Here is a 26671-nt window from a genome sequence, read left to right as displayed (position 1 = left end):
CTCCTGACTGTGGATACTGTGCTGACTTGGTGGCAACTTCAGAACTGTTTGGCAGGGTCTGGTATTGTGACTGTCCTTGATAATCATAAGGAAAGAGACTAGGCCTCCTCTGCCATCACCCAGGATCTCAAGTGTTCCTGTCAGCAAATTGGAGTGCCAGCTTGTCTCTGCCAGCCATTTCTGGAGGCAATTCTTCTAACATTATGAGCTATGTAAGGTTGTTCTGGATTTGCAGTGATTGACCTAGAGCGCAGCTGGGGTTCAAATCTGGCACATGTTGGCAGGAATCCCAGAAGGTTGCGGTGTCAGTGATACCTCTGCTGCAGGGAAGCACAAGATATCATGAGAGTGGCACCTGGGAGGTGAGGTGAGCAGTGTAAGATTGCATGACATAACTATGATGAGATCAGAAGTTGACAGACTCTGGCTGAGATAACTTGTTCAAGCTCTCAGAGAAAAACCTTTCAAGAATCTCTAAAGAATTGACACAGCCAGTTTTTCATAGAATTCAGTCTGGTGGCCCTCAAGTTTGCAAATGTTGTGTTTGATTCAGATGTATAGATCGTGGATGTAAATTATGCATTGTAGTCATAGCATTGATTCTTGTAGGATTTCACTTTACCTTTACTTCTATTCTCTGCTTTCTGCCTTTCAGCCAGGCACCTATACATTTATTCATTGACTGTTTGCGCTAACCTTCATTTATTAATCTATTATGTATTATATTACTGGAGATCTTGTAGAAGTCTCGCTGCATTATATCTACTGAATTACCCTTCTCTGCTCTCTGTTTCCTCTTCCCAGCAAATAGGCAAAGCAAGACATTCCCTTTTAAAATCCGTGTTGATTATTCATTGTTATATTTTTTGATTTTTACATGTTTTTCTCTTAATTAATATAGCTTTCATTAGTATTCCTGTTACTGATATGAATCTGACTGGCCCTTGGTTCTCAGAGCACATTGTAGCTGCGTGCTTAAAATAGAAGTATGAAGTTAGCTGTCCTCCAATTTTCTGGCACTACACAGTTACCCAATAAATCCTTAAATATGTGGAACAGTGTCTCTGATATCTGTTCCTTAGATTCTTTCAGAACCCATGGGTATAGTCCATCCACACAAGAGATTTTACTCTCTCAGACTTTGATTAATTTCTTTAATATTGCTTCTCTTCTTTATATTTTAAATGTGGTTAAATCATTTCTCATCTATGTCCCCATGTCCATCTTCCTAGTAAACTCTACAGCTGAGTAATTACTTAATAATTCTGCGATTAAAATGTTCTGTCTGTGATTTTATCAGTCTCTGATTGCCTTATTCCCATTACAGCCTTCCCTTTTTTATTACATTGCATTATTTGATGTTACATTACTTCATAATTTATTTTAGTAATTCCTGTTTGCCTTCTTAATTTTTTAATTACTTCTCCAATCTCTTCATCCTCTTCCCCTCTGCTGTCCTTGAATTTTGGGTACCCTCATTTTTACCCATTTCTTTAACTGATGTCTTATTAGTTTGATTTTGATTTGTTTTCTTGGGTTTTGTTGAGTACTATTTTAAATGTTTCTTATTATTGTTCAACATTAATATTCTGTTTGTTTTCACAAAGTCTATCCTCAGCCTCTCAACGTTAGGTTTTATTTGCCTTGGCCTTTGACATGCTTATGTCCTAATACTGTATAGTGTATTACATCATTGTTACTAGTGCCTGGGTGGTCATATCCGTTTAATTCTCCTATTTCCTCTGTCACATTCCCACAGTTGGTTTAATGATTTTTTTACTAACTAGTTTCCTCAGGCTTGCAGATCCCTTGTCCATCAGGAAGAGAGGTGGTCAGATTTTCTTTGAGGTCATGCAAATATAACAGTGTATCATCTCTGCCATTTTGTGCTCTCTGTCTGCCATACTTTCGTCAAACTCTTCTCCCTCACATCTATTTTAACAAGTTTCTATTTTGGCTCCAAAGGATGTTCGCCTTACAACTGAAAGGAATTACCATTCTTTGAGGGATAAGGACCCTCAATTGACATCACTAGACTGAAAGACTCTGCACAATATTCTTATGGGCTATTGTTTGAGGACATCAATTTTCTTTCATTCATAATTGGTAAAGCTACAACTACAGTAAGACAATTTGTATGCCAAACAGTGGAAACAACAAACAACAGACAGGGTTAATCTCTGAAGTCCTGCCACATTCAGTGATGACTGGTGGTGGATAATTAAATAAATAACAGGAAGTAGTTGTTCCACATGAATATGTTAGAGGAAGGGCAGGGTGGGATTAGGGGGCAGGGGTTATCCCATCATGCACATGACCAGGCTGAAGTATTTTAATCTACTTGTAGCCAGAAGTGCCGAGGGGATGATTCATCTCAGATTCCTCCTGAGGTCCTCAGCATTACAGACGTTTATTCTTCAACCAGTTCAATTCACCCCATGTTCTATCAGAGAGTCATAGAGATATAAAGCACGGACACAGACCCTTTGGTCCAACTCGTCCATGCCGACCAGATATCCTAAATTAATCTAGTCCCATTTGCCAGTACTTGGCCTGTTTCCTTCTCAACCTTTCCTATTCATATACCCATCCAGATGCCTCTTAAATATTATAATTCACCAGCCTCTACCACTTCTTCTGGCATCTCATTCCATACACGTACCACCCTCTGCGTGAAAAAGTTGCCTGTTAGGTTTCTTTTAAATCTTTCCCCTCTCAGCTCAAACCTATGCCATCTTGTTCTAGACTTCCCCGCCCCAGGGAAAAGGCTTTGTCTATTTATCCTATCCTGCCTCTCATGATTTTATAAACCTCTATAAGGTCACCCCTCAACCTCCAACACTCCAGGGAAACAGCCCCAGCCTCTCCCTATAGCTCAAACCCTCCAATGCTGGCAACATCCTTTTAAATCTGTTCTGAACCATTTCAAGTTTCACAACATCTTCCCTATAGCAAGAAGTGGCTGCTGAAGGAATATGTACTGCAAAGACTATGGGCCCTTCCAATATTACAGCATTGGATGTACTCCAGAACCAGCTGCTTGCCTAGGCAGCTGTTCCAGCACAGTTATGTCACTGGCATCTATCCGACAATGTGGAGAATTTCTCAGGTATGTCCTGCACATAAAATGTAGGTCTAATCCAACCTGGCCAATTGCCTCTTTATTAGCCTTCTCTCAATTATCTGCAAGGTTTTGGAATGGATTATCATCAGTACAATTAAGTGGCATTAGCAAAGGACCAACCTGTTCACTGACACACAGTTTGGATTCTGCTAGGATCTCTCAGCTCCTGACCTCATTATAGTCCTGGTCCAAACAAGGCCTGAAGAGATGTAGTGTGAGTGACTGCCATTGACATCAAGGTGGCATTTGATTGTGTATGGTATCAAGGAGCCCCAGCTAAACTGGAGTAATTGGAAATCAGGAGAATTCTCCATTAGATGGAGTCATGCCAAACACAAGTTTGTCAGAAGTCAATCATCTCACTCCTAGTACATTACTGCAGGAATTCCAACTTCAGCTGTTTCATCCATCACCTTCCATTCATCATACAATCAGGAGTGGGGATGTGCAATTATCAGTGAACAATGTTCAGCACCATTTTCAATGAGTCGGATACTGAAACAGTTTGTATTCATTGCGTCAAGATTTAGACAAGTTCCAGGCTTGCTCTGATAAAAGTGCCAGACAGTTTCTTGCATTTATGGCACGAATATGACCATAAGAAAATCTAACTATCACCCATTGTCTTCTGATATATCACCATCAATAATTTGCCCAATATCAACAACCTGGGGGTTACTATTGACCAGAAACTGAACTGGACCAGCTATATAAATGCAGTGGCCACAAGAGCAGGTCAGAGATATGGAAACATAGAAGATGGGAGCAGGAGTAGGTTTTTTGACACCTCGAGTCTGCTCAACCATTCAAATGATAATGGCTGATCATTGAGCTCAATTCCTAATTCTGCCCTCCACCCCCTGTATCCCTGGATCTGTTAAATCACAAAAGCTTTCAGTACCTCTTTCTTGAAAAACATGAAATATTTTGCCCTTAATTAATTTCGGTGGTAGAGAATTCCATAGGCTCACCACACTCTGAGTAAAGAAATTTCTCCTCATCTCAGACCTAAAAGATATACCGCTTATCCCTAAACTATGAACCCTGGTTCTGGACTCCTCCACCTTCAGGAACATCCTTCCTCTATCTAGCCTGTCTCGTCCTGTTAGAATTTTATAGGTTTCTATGAGAATTGTCTTCCACATACTTCTAAATTCCAGTGAATTCAGTCCTAACTGATTCAGTCTCTCCGCATTACTTAATCCTGCCATCCCCAGAATCAATTTAGTAAATCTTTGCTGCACTCCCTCTATAACAAGCAGATCCTTCCACAGATAAGGAGATCAAAACTGCACGCAATACTCCAGATGTGACCTCATCAATGCCCTGCATAACTGTGGTAAGACACCATTCTTCCTGTAATGAAATCCTCTCACTATGAAGGCCAACATACAGTCTGCCTTCTTTACTCCCTGCTGCACCTCTGTTTACTTTCAGTGACTAGTGCACGAGGTCAACCAAATCTTGTTGAATATTCCCCTCTCTCAATTAATAGCCATTTAAATAATAATCTGCCTTCCTATTTTTGTTACCAAACTGTATAACCTCACATTTATCTATGTTATATTGCATTTTCTCACTTACTCAGCCTGTCCAAAGCACACTGCAACCTCTCTGCACCCTTCTCACAACTCACCCTTCCAACCAGCTTTATGTCATCTGCAAATTCTGAGATTGTGAATAGCTAAGTGCTGGTATGAAGCCCTGCAATACCTGACTAGTCAGTGCTTGCTATTTAGAAAAAGATCCATTTATTCATACTCTTTGTTTCCTGTTTGCAAACCAACTTCCTTTCCAGCTCATTACACGACAACCAATCACATGTGCTTTAGTTTTACACATTAATCTCTTATTTGGGATTTTGTCAAAAATCTCCAGAAGTCCAAATAAACCAGATCCATCAGCTACTCCTGATATTTATATTCTCAAAGAATTCTGGTAGATTTGTTGAGCGGGATTTCCCTTTTGTAAATGCATGTTGTGTCTGATTCTACTACTGTTTTCGAAGTGCTCATTGCAGTGAATAACTCACCTCTTGTTTCACACCTCTTGTTTGTCCACTGTCTGCAAGACGCAAGTCCCAAGCATGATGAAATAATCTCCACTTGCTTGGTGAGTGCAGCTCTGACAGCACTTAAGAAGCTTGACACCATTCAAGACAAATCAACCGACTTGATTAGTGCACCATTTACCACTTTTAACATTCGCTTTGTTCACTAATGACATACAATGGTAGCAGTGTGCACCATCTACAAGATGCACTTCAACAAAACAACAACAGAACAACCATCTAGAAAGATGAGGGCAACAGATGCATTAAAGCCCCCTCCCCTAATCTATCCTACTTGAATTTGTATCACTGTTCCTTCATTGGGTCAAAATCCTAGGACACCCATCCCAGCAGCACTTTTGTTTTCCCTACAATCCAAGGATTGCAGTAGTTCAAGAAGGCAGCTCATCACCTTCTCCTCGGCAAATAGGTGTGTACAATAAATGCTGCTCCAACCTTTGACGTCCACATCCCATGAATGAATCTTTTAAAAGTTACAATTACTCTCCATGCAGCCTTTGCTTGTTTTGGAAGAATTGCAGCCTATATTCCATTTCATCAGCTCTTTGTAGGCCAATAGAAGCTGTTCAATAAACTTGTCAAAAATATTTCCAAGTTGTTGACTTTAGCTGCAAGATTGAAGTCATTGCCCAAGTTCCTTTCCCTATCTACTGACTCCAACCTCTCCCAGGCAGCACCTTAGAATAGGGTAAAAGGCTGGCATAGCAAAGAGAGTCAAAGGGCCTGTACTGTGCTGTACTATTCTATGGTTTAGTATAATTTAGGCCACTCATTCCACAAACTCAGTATCACATGTGATTCTAAAGTTAAGAAAATGAAAGGTGTTGTAACTCCAGTGGACCATAGGTTGCTTTCGTTTGAAAGAGATGAGTGTTGGTGAGTTTAATCTGAGTGTCATCGTGCATTGGATGAGATAGAGAACATTGGGCTTTATGGTGATCTCAGAGAGTATGGGAATTCAACCCATGGTGCTGGTGCCATTCAGCATTGCAAACTAGCCATCCAGCTCATGGATTAAACTGATCCCCACTGAGCTTTCAATTTCATACTTGTGCCACCACCAAGGCCATCTATTTGCACCTCAGTGACTTTACCTGACTGTACACTATCTCAGCTCAGTCTGCTGAGAACCAGATTCAGGTCTTCATTACCACAAAAATTGACTATCTTGATATACACCTTGCTGGTCTCCTACATTATATCCTCTGTACATTTGAGTTAATCAAAACTCTATTATCCATATCTTTATTCGAATTAAACTCTGATCATTAACTTCTTCTTAGGCAGTTGCTAAGAATCAAGAATGGCTTGCTTCCTGCTGGATTGATAGGTTCTGAGATACCAACCAGTGTACCAATGCGCAGTCTGCCAATTCTGATATGTATGGAGCATATGGTGCCAAACAGTATGGATATGGAGATTTGTATACTCCCTCAATGGCTTGGATACACCTCTGCACCTTTCAAACTAAGTCTCTTGACGGGATAGGTGCCTACTTGAATGAGCTTTCATCATTTCATTCAGTCACAAATCAGGGCTCCATAAGTTACTGATATATTTGACCACTTCAGGGATGTTTTGAGGACATCTATCAGGTGTTGTCATGGGATTTCTTTGCTTCTATTAAGTTCCAAGTAAAGCAATTGCTTCAGTCATCGAGTATCAGACATGGGGGAACAAGATGTCCCACCCAAGGAATTACATTGCTTCAGGCCAAGTGATGATTTGATTTGGAATTTCTAATTTTACAATGTCCCTCATACATTTCTTTGCCTGTCCACCTCACTTTTCTTGTTTTGGCACTTCTTAAAGCCTCTCTCTTTTGCCAAGCGTTTCATATTCTGACCCAGTATCTCCTTGTCATACGTTGTTTTGCAGTGCTGTTGTGACATGCCTTGGAGGTTTTGTATTGTTAAGCATACTACAGAAGTATTGATAAAAACTGTAACAATAACGTGCATTCATGCAGCATCTTTCATATAATAAAATGCCCAATGCTGCTTCGCAGCGATGTGATCAAACCATGTTTCATCCTGAGCCACATGAAGTGATATTAGACAGTTGGAGGTTTGGTTTTAACCTGAAGCGGAAAACGTGAAGCAGAGAGAGATTCCAGCATTTCAGACCAAAGCAGCTGAACAGACAGCCACCAAGGTGGAGCAATGAATACTAGGGATGCTCAAAAAGCCAGTTATAGAGCAGCATTGAGATCTCAGAGAGTTCATTTGAAGCAAATTTAATTACAGCTGGCTTGTGTCTTTCTGATGTTAAATTTGTTTTTTGTGTGCTGCTCAGTTAGATTGGCTGTACTGATAGATTACTTTAAACACAACGAAAATGAACTTTGGAGTTGGGAGAGACATTAGCTCACATGACCTCCACCTTTCTGTTCATGTCCTGTCATTTTCCTCCCTCCTTCACTCCCTATAATTCATTGAATCAATTCAACTTTTACCCTTTATGTGCTGGGTAATGGTTTTAAAGCTCAGTTACAGAAAGTATTTGCAAAGAGAAAGGAGAGCTAACCTAAAATAATATGTTGCCCAGCAGGCTTGTGAATCTTGTTTATGGTCTGCAACATGCTCTGTTGTTGCTTTTAATAATAATCTCTAGTTCCTGAGAGCATCTATTTGAATTCCCAGAAGGGATCATAAATTTTGTTTGCTGTTTCCTTTTTTTATACAGCCTCACAGGGTTCATAAATTGGCAGTACTGACTCATGTCGTACACTTTGACCCTTTGTTCAGTCTTTAATTCCCTGAGTGCGAGCCTGAAAATGGTTTGTTATGCATTTGGGTGCAATTATCCTTTGCTGCTCAGTTTGGGTTTCTCTACACAATTTTTGGATGTTTGTGAATTTATATACGATAGTATCCTTCACGAAGTGCTATTTCCTCTCTTAAAAAATGTCATTTGCTTCATAGAATTAAATCATTCAAGCCTATCGTTAGCACTACATAATATGGATACCTTTTGTCCATAAACCATTAAAAACATGTTATCCATCGATGCAGAATGTACAACATTGCTCTGTTGTCTTTGCCGATATACAGAAAATTAGGAGAGCCTACAAGCATGAGAAAGTAAAATTATTACTTAGATAATGGCCTGTTTTCATCTCGATCATTGTAGAAAAAAGTCCTGTAGTGACAATAAACTCCTAAAGTTTTCATTAATGCGAATAGCAAATGGCACCAGTATATGACCAGAGATATCATTGAACTATCAACATCTGATGGTTGGGGGAGTCAGTGGCATAGTGATGAAGTCAGTGGACTCGTAATCCAGAACACTAGCCAATTTCTGGGGGCATGGTTTCAAATCCCATGAAATTTGAATTCAGTAAGATATCTGGAATGGTGATCTGGTAACCATCATTGTTTATCCCTTACTGAAACAACTCCACAGAGGCAGATATCTGTCACCAAGTCACCATTTATTTACACATGGAGAATCACACATTGATCCAGCTTCCTCAGAGCCAGCTCTCAGAATGTTCAGAACCTTTGACTCTTGTTTATATTTGTAAGCCAGGGTTCCTTGATTGCACCAGATTAACTGCCCCAAAACAGGGAACTCATACTCTGAGATCCAACTGGCTGACCTTATTATTATTGCTACTTTCCTCACCCTCTGAATCCAAAAACATGGGCAAGTTCTGTTTTTGTAACTACACCTGGGCCATTTTAGCACCAGATCAAGTCCCTCCAACTCTGCCTCTGATGTGAGCGGTGTATAATATACAGTAGGTCACTTGTTGTGCCCAGAGCATCTCGGAAAAAAATCATTCCCCTCTTCAGGTGGTAAAGATGTCAAGACAGCGATATCCGCTGTGTCCATCTCAGATTCAGAGATATCTTCAACTTTTGAGGGAGAGGGAGAACCCACAGGTTGTGAAACACTTGGAAAGGCAGTCAAAGAGCCTGGCATGTTTTGCTCCTGCACCACTTGCAAGTTTTCTGAAAGACCAATTCTGTGATCACTGAAACAGCCATGCTGGTATCGACCTCCATTAGAACCAGGTGACCATTTAACCTGTTGTTTATTTTGATTTATTCTGATTGGACGTTGCTCGGCAATTTAATGGTTCCAAACTAGATGTAGGTTGATTTTCCAGGGTGTACACTCTCCTGTATACCGGCCTACGAGTTCTCTTATTCAATTCAGGCTTAGTGAGAATCTTTTGCAGTCTCGAGTCCACTTAGCAGCAACTACAATGGCTTGCCAGCCTGGATCCTGAAGAAAATGTGAAATGTTTGGCCAAGGCTTGCCTTTGTTTTGGGATTTTGCTGTGGGTTGACCGAGAGTCCCTCTGTACAGGATATGTCCTGAGTGAAGCTATGCAATTGCCTTTACTCGGGTGGTATTCCCTAAGCTCAGTCTGACTGATGAGAATGTCCACTTCCATTGAAATATCCTACAGCTCATATGATCCACTTGCCACATTTCTATTAGAAAGCCAGTTGTATTGTCTGTTTGATGTCCAGCTAGGCTTCAGCTAGAGGCACTTTTGCATGGTCACATCATTAATCCCACATTCCAAACGGTCTCTCAGCATCTTATTAAGGGTTAAACAAAGTCACATGCCAGTTATCTTAGCCTAGTCAAAAATCCCAATACAGATCCCTGTTTCTCAAATTACCGAGTAAAACCAATAGTGTCGCAGAATTAGAGGAGGCTTGGGGTCATAATATTCTTTAACTAAATTCATCAACTCTTGAAAGATTTTAATATCTGGTGTCTCAGGGAAATTAGGCTCCCAGTAACTGAAAAAGTAGTGGGTCTACAAGCTGTCAGGAGAATTCCTCATTGCTCTTCATCTGTCCCAGTATCATTTTCCCAGAAAAAAACATGTTCTTTTCACACACTGGACCCAGTCTTCAATGGCAAGGTCAAACGATCTAACTTCCCAAGGAACAGCATGATGCCACAAATGCTTACCCCCTACTCAAAGATAAATGTTGCAAGCAAATTTCTTAAGGAACATGCGTTTCTCTCATTGCATCTGAAATAACTCCACAGAGGCAGATGTACCATCACCAAGTCATCTTTTATTTACAGAGAATGCTGCTCAATGATCCAGCTCCTTCAGAGCCAGTTGCCAGATTGAACACAACCTCTGACACTCCTGTTTATATCTGTCAGCCAGGGCTCCCTAACTGGATCGGATTAACAGCCCCAATCACAGAACTCATATTCTATCAGGTGTAAAAAGTGAGGACTGCAGATGCTGGAGATCAGAGCTGAAAATGTGTTGCTGGTTAAAGCACAGCAGGTCAGGCAGCATCCAAGGAACAGGAAATTCGACGTTTCGGGCCAGAGCCCCAATCAATACAATCACTACACCTTCCACTACTTTGAACATTTACTCACTCCATCACCAGTGTACTTGGGCAACAGCATGTATAATCTCAAAGGTTAAAAGATCTATTGGAATAACTGGCCAAACCTCTGTTGCTGTTAACTTCAAACTTAATGAGATGTGCGGGTTCAATTTGCAAGTGCCAATGGCACGTAGAACATTGCTGTTGACCAGTGTCTGATTCTCAGTTTGAATGAATATGAAATGGCCAATGCAATGGTTGCTCATCCCATATAGCTGCGCTTTACAAATGGCTGCTTCATATTTTTGTTGGTGCAATGTCGTGGCGTACAGGAAACCTGGATCCTACACTTTCAGCCGTCAAACTGACAATTACTCCTCCCATCTTGGGCATTGTTCTAGCTGACCTCTAGAAGCACTTTGGATTTGATTTAATCTGATTTGATTTATTATTGTCACATGTACCTAGATACGGTGAAAAGTGTTACTTTACATGCAGTTCAGGCAGGTTGTACCAAACAAAGTATGTCAGGATATCAGAACAGGGTGCAGAGAATAGTTTTATAGCCACAGAGAAGATGCAGAGAGAGGGATCAGTAGTAACAGTGAGAGGTCCGTTCCAAAGTCTGATAACAGCGGGGAAGAAGCTGTTCTTGAATCTGTTCGTATATATCTTTTATATCTCCTGCCTGATGAAAGAGGATGGAAGACATTGTAACTGGGGTGTATCTGCGCTAAACAGCCATTAAAAGAACATGAATGAAAGCTGTTAGCACCAGCTGAAGCACAAACGTGCTAACAAACAAGGTTTCACATGGATAGTGCTAATGTGTTAATAGACACAATATGAGCAAGTGCTAAGTGAGCAGGCCTGAGATGCAGCTTGGTCCAATCCTTGAGCTGGATGTCTGTCCTTGCACAGTATCTTCCTGCTGCATCATTTCACTACTGATAGCCAGTGTACCTGCAAAATAGGACTGTGCCATTTAAGCAGACTGCCAGTGTATCAGAGAGGTACCACAATGGACCATTTGTGTTGGCAGATGCTGGTTGTCAATGTCCATAGATGAAGGGTGCATCTTGCCACTTGCCACTCCCCATTGAGAATCTCACCACGCTGCTTGTGAAAAGTATAAAGGATAGTATGAGGTTATTGTGACGTCGAGATGAGCCTCAATGCACTTGTCATCTTTTTCTGCCACACATTCTCCCAAGACCCATGTAGCTCAATCCCCTACAAAGATTCCACCCATGAAAGCACCATTACTTTCAAGCTTTCTCCATAAACCACACTGACTGTTCATTCGTTGTCATTCAATCAAAACTTTGAACTTCCCAAAGCAGTTAATGATGTACCCACACTGCATGGTCTACTGCAGTTCAAGAAGGTTCCCACCTGGAGCACAATTAGGGGTGAACAATAAATGTTAATCTAACTAATTACACCCATAATCCAGGAACAAATAAGACATAAAATTGATCAATGAATGTTTTTACATTAACCTAAACTGTTTACAAGTTTAATCAATACAGTTGGGTCATACATATCAGGTATATCATGTTGGATATTGATACTGATTTTTATCATTTGAAATTTAATTACATTTTGGATATCTCTTAGTTATTAAGAAGTTAAGGATAAAGTGATCTAATTTAATGATGGAAAAGATTTGTTCTTATATTTCTGCGCCTGTTTATAATATTTGCTAAAATTCCTTTTCAAATGGCAATCTTAGATTAACCTTGACATCGCAATTAATTTTTTTGTGCTGTCACTTCCAAAGAATATTTAAGCTCCGCAAAGCTAATTTCTGAAAATATAGTATCTGCATTTAATTGTAAAATGAAACTGCAATGAACATTTAATTATTGGTTTAAGTATCATTTGTTACAATTTTCTTGTGGGGTTTGTATTAAAAGATTTTTGTTGTGAAGGTATTGATAAAAGGATCATGAGTAGGTTCTGATAATTCCGCTGTGACATACAGTACAGTAAAATAAATCCCATTATGAAAACTTCACTGCTAGGATTTGTAAGATGTTTTTCATACAAGGAGCAGATGGTAAACTTCATTCTTCCAAGCATGTATTGTGTATGTTTTGTGATTTCTCAATATGTCTCCAGACTACTACCAAACTAAGCTAAAAGAGTCACAGATACGGTGAATTATTAAAAGGATATTTTATTTGTGGAAGAAGGGAAATAAACTGGCTTAGTTACGTTGCCCCACTGCATGTACACATCCTGTTAGATTGTCAAGAGAGTAGTAGGTCAGATCATTCCATTCTGTAAGTTGAAGGAAACGGAATGGTAACAAATAGCTCCCAAAGGAAAATATAGGAAAGTGAAGGTAATTGTGAAATAATATCAATTTAAGTTAGTTTGAGTTTTAGTAATTGAGTATTATACTTGGCTCCAAATATTAATGAGCTAAAGTTCTATTTGAGATATATTTTTGGAATAATTACAGGTCCAATATGTTTTTTTGTTTGAAGTCTATCATGTTTGAAAATACTGTAAATAGTGCAGTCATTGTGACTTCATGTACATACCCTATGTCTGGAGAATTTTTCCCTGTCAGTATAATGAGAGTCTCAACAAATAACAGAAATGAAATAACAGGAAATAAGAATTGGAGGTAACATTCAGTTTTAGGTGCCATGCCAGGAGACACATTTGACCAGACTGGTGACTTGTCTTCTGATACTTGCCTCAAGGGATGTAACTGCTTAATACAGGCATTCCATTATATTGGAATCCACAATGAAAGTTAGTTAGGATTTAAATATATTTTGTACAGCAACCATATTATATCATTGCAACTGAATAATATAGTCACAGATATGTTTAATTCATCTTTATGGCTATGATGAGTTTTGATCACAGGGGAAGCACCTCAATGCAGCAGAGTGTTCTTAGTAAGAGAGAAATAATAGAAAGAACTTCCTTCTTCTTGCCTCTGGTTCAAAATTACCAGCACTTGGACAAAAAATTGCATATATTTTAGAAATAGATTCATGTTAGTGAGAGTGGGTTTTAAATATGAAGATTTATTTTTTAAGTAATATGAGAAAGCACAGTTACTAACTTCCTCCTATGTTAGTGGGTCTTTATTGTTTTGCACTAACAATCTACATTTATATAGTGCCTTCAGCAAAGATAAATGTTCTAGGATATTTCAAAAGAGAGTGTATTCAGACAAAAATTTATCTTAGAATCCCGACAGTATGGAAACAGGCCATTTGGCCCAAAAAGTCCACACTGACCCTCCGAAGAGTAACCCACTCAGACCCATTCCCCTACCCTATTACTCTTCCTTTACCCCTGACTAATGCACCTAACCCATACATTCCTGAAAAGTATGGGCAGTAATTCACCTAACCTGCACATCTTTGAAATGTGGGAGGAAACTGGAGCACCCAGAGGAAGCCCATGCAGACACGGGGGGAATGTGCAAACTCCACACAGACAGTCGCCCAAGGTGGGAATGTATCCAGGGTCTCTGGCGCTGTGAGGCAGCAGTTCTAAACACTGAGCCACTGTGCCATTGGAGATTTAAATTGGCATCAAATAGAACATCAAGTTTGCAATTTATCAGCATTAGCTGGGCACATTTGTTAGAGAGTGGGCTGCAACTTGAGCCATAGAAATGGAGTGTGTGAATAGAGGGCAAAATAACATCTTTAGTTCCCACAAGATTTGCTTTGGAGGAAATTGCAACTCATTAACTTTCCTAACAAGCCGACTGATGGCACAAAGATAGTGGTGGATGAGGGAGGGAGAGGGCAAAAAGAAGCACAATGTATTTGTATCAATGTGCATGCACAGCCTTGAGATGATTTTGCCAAGGCCATTATATAGGTAAGGGCAGGACTTCAGGGGTAATGATGAAGAACCAAGAAGAAATGTTTTGGCTCTTTTGGATGAGTAATAGTAGTGCCAAACAAAGCAGTATGATAGAGTTGGGCATTTGATGATAGGCATTATAGGAGGAGGATACAGTTGACTATACCGATGACTGCAGATAAATCAAGAAAAAACAAAATGTGATCATTCATTCACAATCCCCAGAAAATGTGGTTTGTGACTTTGATTATCAATATCTCAGTGCTGTGGCAAAGGTGCCCCACACATCTGGTGGCATGAAACTCTGATAAAATATCTACAGAAAAGAGGTTAAAAACGCCTATTATTGCAACATTTGACACTGACCTATATTATTCAGGAAGATACTCAAACACGATCACTATTTTTTGAAAATGGTGAGTTAGTCTGAAATTATCTGCTTCTTTTTTAGACAGATCCATGGAGATGAGTCAGGATCCACCTGAGCAGAACATCAAGATGAAAAGGAAGAAAGGAGATGAGCCTGTAGAGCACGTCACAGTAAAGAAAAGAAAAAAGGTGACAAAAGCTTGATACAAGGGTCTTGTGTGCACTGCATTATATGATAGTGTTAAGTCATAGAGCTGTGCAGCATGGAAACAGACCCTTTGGTCCAACTTGTCCATGCCAACCAGATATCCTGACTTGATCTAGCCCCATTTGCCAGCATTTGGCCCATATTCCTCTAAATCCTTCCTATTCATGTACCCGTTCAAATGCCTTTTAAATGTTGTAGTTTTTGTACTGGTCTCTACCACATCCTCTGGCAACTCATTTTACCCTCTGCATGAAACATTTGCCCTTTAGGTTCCTTTTAAATCTTTCCTCTCTCACTGTAAACTGAGACCCTCAAATTTTGGACTGTGCTACCCCACGGAAAAAGACTTTGTCTATTTACCCAATCTTGCCCGTCATGATTTTATGAACCTGTATAAGGTCCTCCCTCAGCCTCCGACACTCCAGCGAAAACAGCCCTAGTCTGTTCATCTTTTTCCTATAGCACAAACTCTCCAACCCTTGCAGCATCCTTGTAAATCTTTTCTGAAACCCTTTCAAGTTCAACAACATCCTTCCTATAGCAGGGAGACCAAAATTGCGTGCAGTATTCCAATAGTGGCCGAACCAATATCTTGCACAGCCGCAACATGACCTCCCAACTCCTATACTCAATGCACTGACCAATAAAGGCAAGTATACCAAATACCTTCTTCACTATCCTGTCTACCTGTGACTCCACTTTCAAGGAAGTATGAGCCTGCAATCCAAGGTCCCTTTGTTCAGCAACACTCCCCAAGACCTTATCATTAAGTGTATAGCCCAGCCCTGATTTCACTTTCCAAAAGGCAGCACCTCACATTTATTGAAGGTAAATTCCATCTGCCACTCCTCGGCCCATCTGATCAAGGTCCTTTACTTGATAATGATTTATCTTCTGATTGTAGGGAAAGGAGAATTGGCAACAAGTGCATTAAACGCCATCTTTAAAGACAATCTAGCATCAGAATATTTATCTTACCCAGTCCTTCCCATGTAGCATACCTATTATTATTTGCATATATCCAGGAGCCTGACTGTATTTCCTGACAATATCCAAATTACTAACCAATCCACAGTACATGTTTACCTGAGGTGATTATAATTAAAAATTAAGGGTAAAAACAATGACTGCAGATGCTGGAAACCAGATTCTGGATTAGTGGTGCTGGAAGAGCACAGCAGTTCAGGTAGCATCCGAGGACACTGCTCCTCGGATGCTGCCTGAACTGCTGTGCTCTTCCAGCACCACTAATCCTGAATGGAGGTATATGATCCAACACCATCATCAGAATTCTTGCTGCAAAGGTTTTCATTCCCTATCCAGAGAATATTCCAGCTGAAAATAACATCAAAACAAACCCATAAAAAGTTGATTGTGCACCTTGGAATGAGGATTACATGACAATAAAAAGATATCTTATCAATCAAGGAAACTTTATGCAATTGGTTAATTTAACATTCTTTTTTGAAAGGATAAAATTCATACTTAAATTCATTTGACAGATGAGATCATAATGCATTGTGTTTTTCTTATCAACGTTTGTTTATATTTGGAATATGGCATTATTACATAAAAGTATGATTTACAAATTAAGAATGGATGACAGGACACAGTATCAGTGATATAAACCGACTGACTCCCACAGCTACCTGGACTACACCTCCTCCCACCCTGCCCCCTGTAAAAACGCCATCCCATATTCTCAATTCCTTCGTCTCCGCCGCATCTGCTCCCAGGAGGACCAGTTCCAACACCGTACAGCCCAGATGGCCTCCTTCTTCAAGGACCGCAGATTCCCCCCAGACGTGATCGACGATGCCCTCCACCGCATCTCCTCCACTTCCCGCTCCTCCGCCCTTGAGCCCCGCTCCTCCAACCGCCACCAAGACAGAACCCCACTGGTTCTCACCTACCACCCCACCAACCTCCGTATACAGCGTATCATCCGCCGTCATTTCCGCCACCTCCAAACGGACCCCACCACCAGGGATATATTTCCCTCCCCTCCCCTATCAGCGTTCCGCAAAGACCACTCCCTTCGTGACTCCCTCGTCAGGTCTACACCCCCACCAACCCAACCTCCACTCCCGGCACCTTCCCCTGCAACCGCAGGAAATGTAAAACTTGCGCCCACACCTCCTCCCTTACTTCTCTCCAAGACCCCAAGGGATCCTTCCATATCCGCCACAAATTCACCTGCACCTCCACACACATCATCTATGCATCCGCTACACCCGATGTGGCCTCCTCTATATTGGGGAGACGGGCCGCCTACTTGTGGAACGCTTCAGGGAGCACCTCTTGGATGCCCGGACCAATCAACCCAACCACCCCGTGGCTCAACACTTTAACTCTCCCTCCCACTCCACCGACATGCAGGTCCTTGGACTCCTCCATCGGCAGAACATAACAACACGACGGTTGGAGGAAGAGCGCCTCATCTTCCACCTGGGAACCCTCCAACCACAAGGAATGAACTCAGATTTCTCCAGTTTCCTCATTTCCCCTCCTCCCACCTTGTCTCAGTCGGTTCTCTCAACTCAGCACCGCCCTCCTAACCTGCAATCTTCTTCCTGACCTCTCCGCCCCCCACCCCACTCCAGCCTATCACCCTCACCTTGACCTCCTTCCACCTATCACATCTCCATCGCCCCTCCCCCAAGTCCCTCCTCCCTACCTTTTATCTTAGCCTGCCTGGCACACTCTCCTCATTCCTGATGAAGGGCTCTGGCCCGAAACGTCGAATTTCCTGTTCCTTGGATGCTGCCTAACCTGCTGTGCTTTAACCAGCAACACATTTTCAGCTCTGATCTCCAGCATCTGCAGACCTCACTTTTTACTCGAAGATATAATACAACAAACTAGACTGCATAACTGCAAAGTAATATTCAATTTGGCCTATGCAAATGTATTCATGACTTCAAACTATAACTTGTGATGTGCTTCCAATTTTTGCCGTTATTCTTGAAGTAACATTTGTGTGGAATGACAATTTTAAGAATAATCTGGTAATAAGATGAGTCAGCAATATAACTGGGACTTTGGGACATAAAGCTGCAACATAAATACAGGTTTGTTTTTTCTTGGTTGACCTCGACCACGAGCGAACTCAACATGCGCTACTCGGAAATTAAACTGTGTCTGGATGTACAATGTTGCAACATATCTTCTGAAGCCATTTTCGTCAGATAAGTACAAAAGGTGCTTAAAATACTCAGCAGGTGACAGTAACAATGGAAAGAGAAGCCCAGTTAGCATTTCATGAAAGGTTGCAACCTGAAACATCAGCCCAATTCCTCCTATCTCCATATAAAAGATATTAAAGAAATGTTTAAGTGCCATTGGAAGTCTGAAAGTAATGGCTCAGTGGAGACTGCTCAGTATCTCTCAACTTCCTGTGGACAGTTCTCCAGGACTGTGTGTGAATATGTCTGATTCTGCTAGAGTTGAAGAGTTAGGAGAGATTTGGCTTACTTGCTTGTCAGACTAAAAGCATGTGTAAGTCTTAAGGCTGTAAGGTGTTCGCGAAGAAGTGTGCTATTCAGCCCATTGAGTTTTCTTCACCGTTCAATGAAATTGTGACCGATCCTCAACTCCACTCTTTTGCCTTGTGGAAATTGGAAGCGGCATGCTATTACCTGAGCTTCAATGGCCTCTCTTGCCCGACAAACCTGTTAAAATAATGGGGAAGTCAGGGGAAGAACTCTGCCGCTCCTAATCTCAATGTCACTCCCCCTCCCGGCCCAGAATTTATCAGCAAGGAAATACAGCTCATAATTTTCTTAAGGTTAAGCTTATTCTCTGCATTCATTTTGATGACTGTTTGAACAGCTGATATCTTTTGGATGTTCAGAGACATTACCCATGAGAGTGCTTGGGTGAATCTTTGTTCAGATTGTTGTTGACAGTTTAATTGTTATATTTGTTTACTCTCTAGGTAACAGAATATTTTGTAGACACAGAAGTGGAGGAAAAAATTGAAGCATGTTCACTCAAGATAAGAAAGCGAAGAAAGGTAATTCAGCGCAGATTGAAAATCTGAAGAAAAATGAGTCAAATGCCAACATTTATAAATGGAATGAAGTTCCAAGACACCTACCTCTTATTTAGTGAAATCCCATCTCACTTTGAATCTGAATCTCAGCAGATTTTCCTGCTCCTCGGATGCTGCCTGACCTGCTGTGCTTTTCCAGCACCACTCTAATCTAGATTCTGGTTTCCAACTTCTGTAATCCTTGTTTTTACCCAATGTTTCCTAGCAACCATGCTTACCACACTATTTAAGACTCCATTTCATTGGGTATCATTCCATTTTATTTCAAAATTGCTTTGTGTTGGCACCTTTAAGATATTCACCTGTACAATTCTCCACCTACTGCTCCATCTAATCTTCTATTTTCTCTCTCCGATCCTCAAAACCCATACACTCCTGTCTTCCAGCTCTTTCTCTCTCAAAACTCACTGATAATTCATTCCCTGCACATAGCATCCAAACCAAAACCACCCTGAGCCAAGTTCCAAATTACTCTTTACAGGACTATTACCATGATGTGTTAATCTTTCCTTTGTACTGTTAAATGTAATGAACCACACCCTTCTCTCCCATTATCTTTCTTCTGTCTTCCAGCTTTATGAGATTACTCTAACATGGTTCAAAAACATCTGACTGAGAGCAGCCATGCAATGCTGTCCCCATGCTTATAGTCATGCCTTTGGCATCATTGTTCTCTCCTCTTTCTTGTCTTTATGCTGTCTATTAAAGTGATTATCTGCAAGCATGGATGGTTTATTTCCATATCTGTGTGCGTAGTAGCCAGCTCTAACTTTTAATTAATTATGTTGACCTCAAGACAACCTCTGTCTGTTGGACTGCAGTCATGAACGTAGCAAAATGTTTTTAAACTGAACATCACAAAGACTAAATCCTTTATGTTTGGTTCCTACCATAAACCTACTCACTTGTCATTAAATCCATCCTCTTTCCAAAATGTTCTTCCACCCAATTTTGCACATTTCTCACTCCTTGTATCTGACAATGTGACTGTAACAAAGAGAATTGACTCCAGATTTCCTTAATAATTAAGCAATTAGACAGCTCAACGATGGATCTAAACAGCCAAGAACTTTAATTACTCTTTTCTAATACTGGCAAAGCAGCTTTGTGGCTGGTAAAATCATCTCTTTGTGAGGCTGACAACTTTGTTGGCAAATTAGTAGTTTTATTGTGTGTGTTTAGTTTTAAACGTTTGCTCTGAACCTGTTAATCAGAACCCACTTTATTTGTGAATATAGAAAATCTCTGACATTGTACTGAGCTCAGCTCCGAAACCTGCAACCCCAGCTGATTTGCAGAATATGATTGCTCAATATTTCAAAAATGATCGCTCTGTAATAGAACTCGAGGAACTGAAGCTACCAGGTATGGAACAAATGTTCTCAAATATACAGTAAGGTTTTCAGTTTTTGAAGACTGCAATATTATTTCTCTTTAAAGTTTTTTTTGATCTAGTCAGGTTACATTTGAAATGCTGTGTGAATGCAATACTTTCTCCTGATTTCACTTCTCATTTCAGACACTGAAAATATGGAACGTAATTTGTTAAATGTGCATACAATTCAATGATAAAACGCTTTCAGACTAATATAATTTTACGCCAGTTTGTTGTGTTATTTTTCAGATTCTTGTTTTCTTCAAAGCAATGACCTCACTCACACCCTGTCCTCCTATCTGAAACAAGGTAAGGAGCTTCATTCCTGCACTGTCATTATGCCTCAAGGTTGGTCATGAAGAAAGACAATGCTTCTGCACATCTTTATAATTGTAATTCAGACAGAGAAAATATTGACTTTGAATACTGACAGAATGAAGAGAACCTATCTGGATTGAATAAAATTTTAACTTTAAATTATTCATAGCTTTGTCAGTTGTGAATTACTAAAGGGTACAGTGGCCAGTGATTGTTGTGGTGTACTAGCTATAAATGCAGATCTTGCTTTGGTAAGTATGAAATTGAACTCATTAAACCAGATAATTAGGAAGCAGTGCAAAATGGAGTGTTGTAAAAGCCCAATAGATTTATTATGTCGTTCAAGGAAAGAGGCATGTTGCCCAATTGCTTAGACTTGCATATGACAGTTGATCCATGTTGATCATGCCAAGAATAGCACTAAATACTGTCTCAACTATCACAAAAATAAATTTCAAAATATGCCTAAAGAAAGGCTAAGTACTGTGGGGTTCTTGAAATCTGAAGTGAAAGTTGATAATATTGGGAATTCAGCAGGTTGCAGCATCTTTGGAGACAGGCATTGAATTAATATTTCAGATAATTAATTAATTCTGATTCAAACACCAGGAATGCTGGAAAAGCTCAGCAGGTCTGACACTATCTGAGGAGAAAGAAATAGAGTTAGCGTTTCGAGTCCAGTGTGACTTTTTCAGAGTTGCTCTTATTCTGAAGAAGAACCATACCTGACTTGAAGAGTCAATTCTATTTCCTCCCTTTGCAGATGCTGTCGGACCTGCTGGGTTTCTCCAGCATTCTCTGTATTTCAGTCAGATTTGCAGTTTTCACAGTATTTTCCTTTCTAACAGTTTATCAAGTTAGTGAAGCTTTTCTTCAGTCATTTGGTTGTGAAAACAGAATCAACCGTTTAACAAAAATCCAGTTATTTCACTGCATATGAAAACAAACATTACTTTACTGCAATTTATAATCAAACAAAATGTTTTTATTAAACAAATGGCACAACTTCAACTTTGAACTATCAAACAAAATGGGCGGCACGGTGGCACAGTGCAGCCTCGCAGCGTCAGGGACCCGGGTTCAATTCCCGCCTCAGGCAACTGACTGTGTGGAGTTTGCACGTTCTCCCCGTGTCTGTTTGGGTTTCCTCCGGGTGCTCCGGTTTCCTCCCACAGTCCAAAAATGTGCAGGTTAGGTGAATTGGCGATGCTAAATTGCCCGGAGTGTTAGGTGAAGGGGTAAGTGTAGGGGAATGGGTTTGGGTGGGTTGCGCTTCGGCGGGTTGGTGTGGACTTATTGTGCCGAAGGGCCTGTTTCCACACTGTAAGTTATCTAATCTAATCTAAATTCCACTTTGTATTGCACATGGATGTTAGCTGGAATCTATTTAGTGCAGATAATGGAATTTATTAAGTGCAGATAATGGAATAACAAAGGATGCAGTTATATCACATGCTCTGACAATGTACAGTGATATGAAAAATAACAATAAAACATAGACTCCTGATCTAATCTAATCCTGGTTTCTCAAAAGTTCACAGCATGAAGTCATGTCCAGCCCAGTACAAAGCCACATTTTAAAATGATCAGAAAGTTATATTTTTGTTACTAGATCTCTTAGAAAGTTTTAAAACAGTGTTTTCAGATGAGTTAATATTAGGCCAAAGCAGATGTTTCAGCCTGTGTCCTCTGTATATTGAAACTGAGGGAGCAGAATTCTGCACAAGCATTAAATGGTCTGTCATTTCTTCTCTTGATGCCAGTGAAACTGAGGTCATTCTCAACTCAGTAGCTGCAGCACAGGCGCAATCTCATCTGACAGAATTGGACTGATTTGCAATTTTTTTTATTGGTCATGAATCATTCTTTTACAATAGGCTTTGCAGAAAATAGAAAATCAAATTCCTCTTCATGCTATCCAGTCCATGTTTACTGTTGCCAGTTTTGGTTAAAGATAGTGTTTTGTGAAATTTTAAGCCAGAGAGGAAAATTATTGGTTTGTGAAGAATGATGCTCGTGTAAAATATAGATAAACATTCAATTACCTTTTAGTATAAACTCAATCATTATTATCTTTTCTTAAATGTAATATTACTCTGATAAACAAATATTTATTAGGATCTTCTGGTAATGCACGTATCTGTGTATTTCAATGAGATAGTGAATCTTGGAAATGCATAGCAGTAAAAGTATGCAGACCAGTAATGTGACTAAAACATATAAATATACATTTGAACGATACAAAGATGACTGAGCATTTTAAAGTGTTAAATGTCTTTATCATATTTTTGTGACTTTGAATTTAAAAATTAACAAATTATCCAATCAATATCTTTAAAATGAGAACTGCATTTAAGTGCAGTCTATAAAGGAAATGTTATTTACAGTTGTTTTTAGAATGTTCTGAGTATTTTTGTTTTGAAGTTTTCCAAAGCTTTGTATTTGAGATGATAATTTTGTTAATTTTAAATTTAACAAAAGTTTGGCCAATTCACAAGGTTTTCCAAATTGATTAGATTTGATGAATATACAAAGTATCTCCTATTTAAAATGATTGTCTGTCTACAGTTTGTCCCAAGTGGGTGAAGCTGTGTAAGAATCACACAGAGAAGAAGTCTGCGCTGATGTTGATAATATGCAGCTCTGCTCTCCGAGCTCTTGAAATGATCAGGTAAAGGAAGAACTTTCCTGACCTCTCGATATCCAAAGTACCTCTCAGCCACTTTTCTTTTCCCTGAAGTGCTGTAACATTGTTATTGTAGGCAAATGCAGCAACTGGTTTGAGGATAACGAGGTTCCACAAAGACCAGACCATCTGTTTTGATTGTTTTGAGTGAGAAATAAAACTTGGTTAAGCAGTTTCCTCTGCTTCAAGTATAGCATCATGGGATATTCAATGTCCACTGAACAGGGAGCTTTGGCCTCAGTCTAATGTCACACCTAAAGGAGGGCATGTCCCCAGTAATGTAGCAGTTTTCAGCACCGCCCAGGAATGATGAACTAAAATATGTGTTTAATTTCTGGAATGGAGCTTCAGCCTATGACCTTTTGGCTCAGAGGCAGGTTTGCTACCTCTGAGCAAAACCTCTTCAAAATTATACCTGGAAGCATTTACACATTACTGTCATCACTTATTATTTTGAAGGGCAATGCCATTGTCATGGTAATACCTTCAGCTTCTTGTGTGCACTTCCAAGCAAAGTTATCCTTGCTAGCTATTACTTTTGTGGGTTTTCTTCCCCCCCCACCCCAATATTTTCATGGCTTGATGCCAGTTTTCATAAGCAGGCTGGATTTTCTCTGAACTTAAACAGTGATCTTCATTCATTTATGTGAATGATTTAATCTAAATAACTTAACTTTCTATTTAGTGCCCACAGCTCATGGGTGGCATTTAAATGATGTCAAAGTTGAATTTCACTTGACCTTCGAGTTTGTGTGTGGAACTGATTACCCACATTTTGGGCACAACTTGAAATTCCTGGTGCCCAAAACATTATGGTGTCTTACTCATCATCTTGCTACAATAATAGTAAAAATAATTAGACCAAGCCGTTGGGCCATATAGCCTTTCAGTCAGCTGATATTCAACTCTGACAAAAGAAGTTCAGATATCAGGTTCTTTCACAAAGTATTGGTCAGAGCATCGAGTATAGGAATTGGGAGGTCATGTTGCGGCTGTGCAGGATGTTGGTTAGGCCACTTTTGGAATATTGTGTGCAATTCTGGTCTTCTTCCTCTCAGAAGGATGTTGAGAAACTTGAAAGGGTTCAGAAAAGATTTACAAGGCTGTTGCCAGGGTTGGATGATTTGAGCTAGAGGGAGATGCTGAACAGGCAGGGGCTGTTTTTCCTGGAACGTCGAAGGATGAGGGGTAACTTCATAGAGGTTTATAAAATCATGAGGGGCATGGATACGATAAATCAACAAAGTCTTTTCCCTGGAGTGGGGTAGTCCAGAACTAGAGGGCATAGGTTTAGAGTGAGAGGGGAAAGATATAAAAGGGGCCTAAGGAACAGCTTGTTCACACAGAGGCTGGTGCGTGTATGGATTAAGCTGCCAGAGGAAGTGGTGGAGACAGGTATAATTCCAACATTTAAAAGGCGTCTGGATGGGTATATGAATAGGAAGGATTTAGAGGGATATGGGCCAATTGCTGGCAAATGGGACAAGATTAGGTTGGGATATCTGGTCAGTATGGACGAGTTCGACCAAAGGATCTTTTTCCATGCTATATATCTCTATGACTCTACCAACTAAGAAGCTACATTCCAGAACAAGCAAAGTCTTCTTGAAAGTCATGATGAGAATAAACTGGAGGAAAAAAAAGCAAATTGTGTTTGGATTCATACACTGCAAGCTTTGCTGTAACAATATTATGCAGTTTATCTCCCCATCTACTTTTGCCTGTGAACATTTAACATGCTCACCCAGCATTGTTCTCTCAGCTTCTTAAATGTAGGTTTCAACCCATTTAGAGTAAACAGGGCATGACGATAATGATTGTATCTCATTTGTTTTGGCAGAACGATAACAGCTTTTAAAGGTGACTGTAAGACTCTAAAATTGTTTGCAAAGCATATTAAGGTAAGTGTGCATCTCATTAAAATTTGCACTAATTTAATTAACATTTAAAAGTGATAGATCATCATGAAGGATTGAGGGGGAGACAATGGTCTGGTAGTATTATCACTGGAGCGTTAATCCAGAGAGGTAAAAACAATGACTGCAGATGCTGGAAACCAGATTCTGGATTAGTGGTGCTGGAAGAGCACAGCAGTTCAGGCAGCATCTGAGGAGCAGTAAAATCGACGTTTCGGGCAAAAGCCCTTCATCAGGAATACAGGCAGAGTGCCTGAAGGGCGGAGAGATAAATGAGAGGAGGGAGAAAGTAGCATAGAGTACAATGGGTGAGTGGGGGAGGATATGAAGGTGATAGGTCAGGGAGGACGGTGGAGTGGATAGCTGGAAAAGAAGATAGGCAGGTAGGACAGGTCATGGGGACAGTGCTGAGCTGGAAGTTTGGAACTGGGGTGAGGTGGGAGAAGGGGAAATGAGGAAACTGTTGAAGTCCAGATTGATGCCCTGGGGTTGAAGTGTTCCGAGGCGGAAGATGAGGCGTTCTTCCTCCAGGCGTCTGGTGGTGAGGGAGCGGCGGTGAAGGAGGCACAAGACCTCCATGTCCTCGGCAGAGTGGGAGGGGGAGTTGAAATGTTGGGCAACAGGGCGGTGTGGTTGATTGGTGCGGGTGTCCCAGAGATGTTTCCTAAAGTGCTCTGCTAGGAGGCGTTCAGTCTCCCCAATGTAGAGGAGACCGCATTGGGAACAACAGATACAATAAATGATATTGGTGGATGTGCAGGTAACACTTTGATGGATGTGGAAGGCTCCTTTAGGGCCTTAGATGGAGGTGAAGGAGGGGGTGTAGGTGCAGGTTTTGGAATTCCTGCAGTGACAGGGGAAGGTGCCAGGACGGGAGGGTGGGTTGTAGGGGCACGTGGACCTGACCAGGTAGTCACGGAGGGAACGGTCTTTGCGGAAAGCAGAAATGGGTGGGGAGGGAAATATATCCCTGGTGGTGGGGTCCATTTGGAGGTGGCGGAAATGTCGGCAGATGATTTGGTTTATGCAAAGGTTGGTAGGGTGGAAGGTGAGCACTGGGGGGGGTTCTGTCCTTGTTACGGTTGGAGGGGTGGGGTCTGAGGGTGGAGGTGTGGGATGTGGATGAGATGCGTTGGAGGGCATCTTTAACCACATGCAAAGGGAAATTGCAGTCTCTAAAGAAGGAGGCCCTCTGGTGTGTTCTGTGGTGGAACTGGTCCTCCTGGGAGCAGATACGGCGGAGGCGGAGGAATTGGGAATACGGGATGGCATTTTTGCAGGAGGTAGAGTGGGAAGAGGTGTAATCCAGGTAGCTATGAGAGTCGGTGAGTTTGTAAAAAATGTTGGTGTCAAGTCGGTCGTCATTAATGGAGATGGAGA

The 26671-nt window shown here is 40.7% G+C and overlaps 1 protein-coding gene across 6 annotated transcripts in view; it reads left to right on the top strand.

Moving 5' to 3' along the window:
• cmss1 (cms1 ribosomal small subunit homolog) overlaps positions 1-26671 on the top strand; it is a 366499-nt gene that overhangs the window by 325656 nt on the left and 14172 nt on the right. For all 6 annotated transcript variants that reach the window (XM_060833691.1, XM_060833692.1, XM_060833693.1 and 3 more), the window contains 6 exons: positions 14817-14923; positions 18880-18957; positions 20235-20361; positions 20621-20680; positions 23258-23360; positions 25216-25276. In XM_060833691.1, coding sequence (XP_060689674.1) covers positions 14817-14923; positions 18880-18957; positions 20235-20361; positions 20621-20680; positions 23258-23360; positions 25216-25276 — 536 coding nt within the window. The remainder of the gene's footprint in view (positions 1-14816; positions 14924-18879; positions 18958-20234; positions 20362-20620; positions 20681-23257; positions 23361-25215; positions 25277-26671) is intronic.

The sequence above is a fragment of the Hemiscyllium ocellatum genome, chromosome 12 (assembly GCF_020745735.1).
Source record: "Hemiscyllium ocellatum isolate sHemOce1 chromosome 12, sHemOce1.pat.X.cur, whole genome shotgun sequence".
In the NCBI taxonomy this organism is placed as follows: Eukaryota; Metazoa; Chordata; class Chondrichthyes; order Orectolobiformes; family Hemiscylliidae; genus Hemiscyllium; species Hemiscyllium ocellatum.
This window is presented reverse-complemented; position numbering and strand designations above follow the sequence as displayed.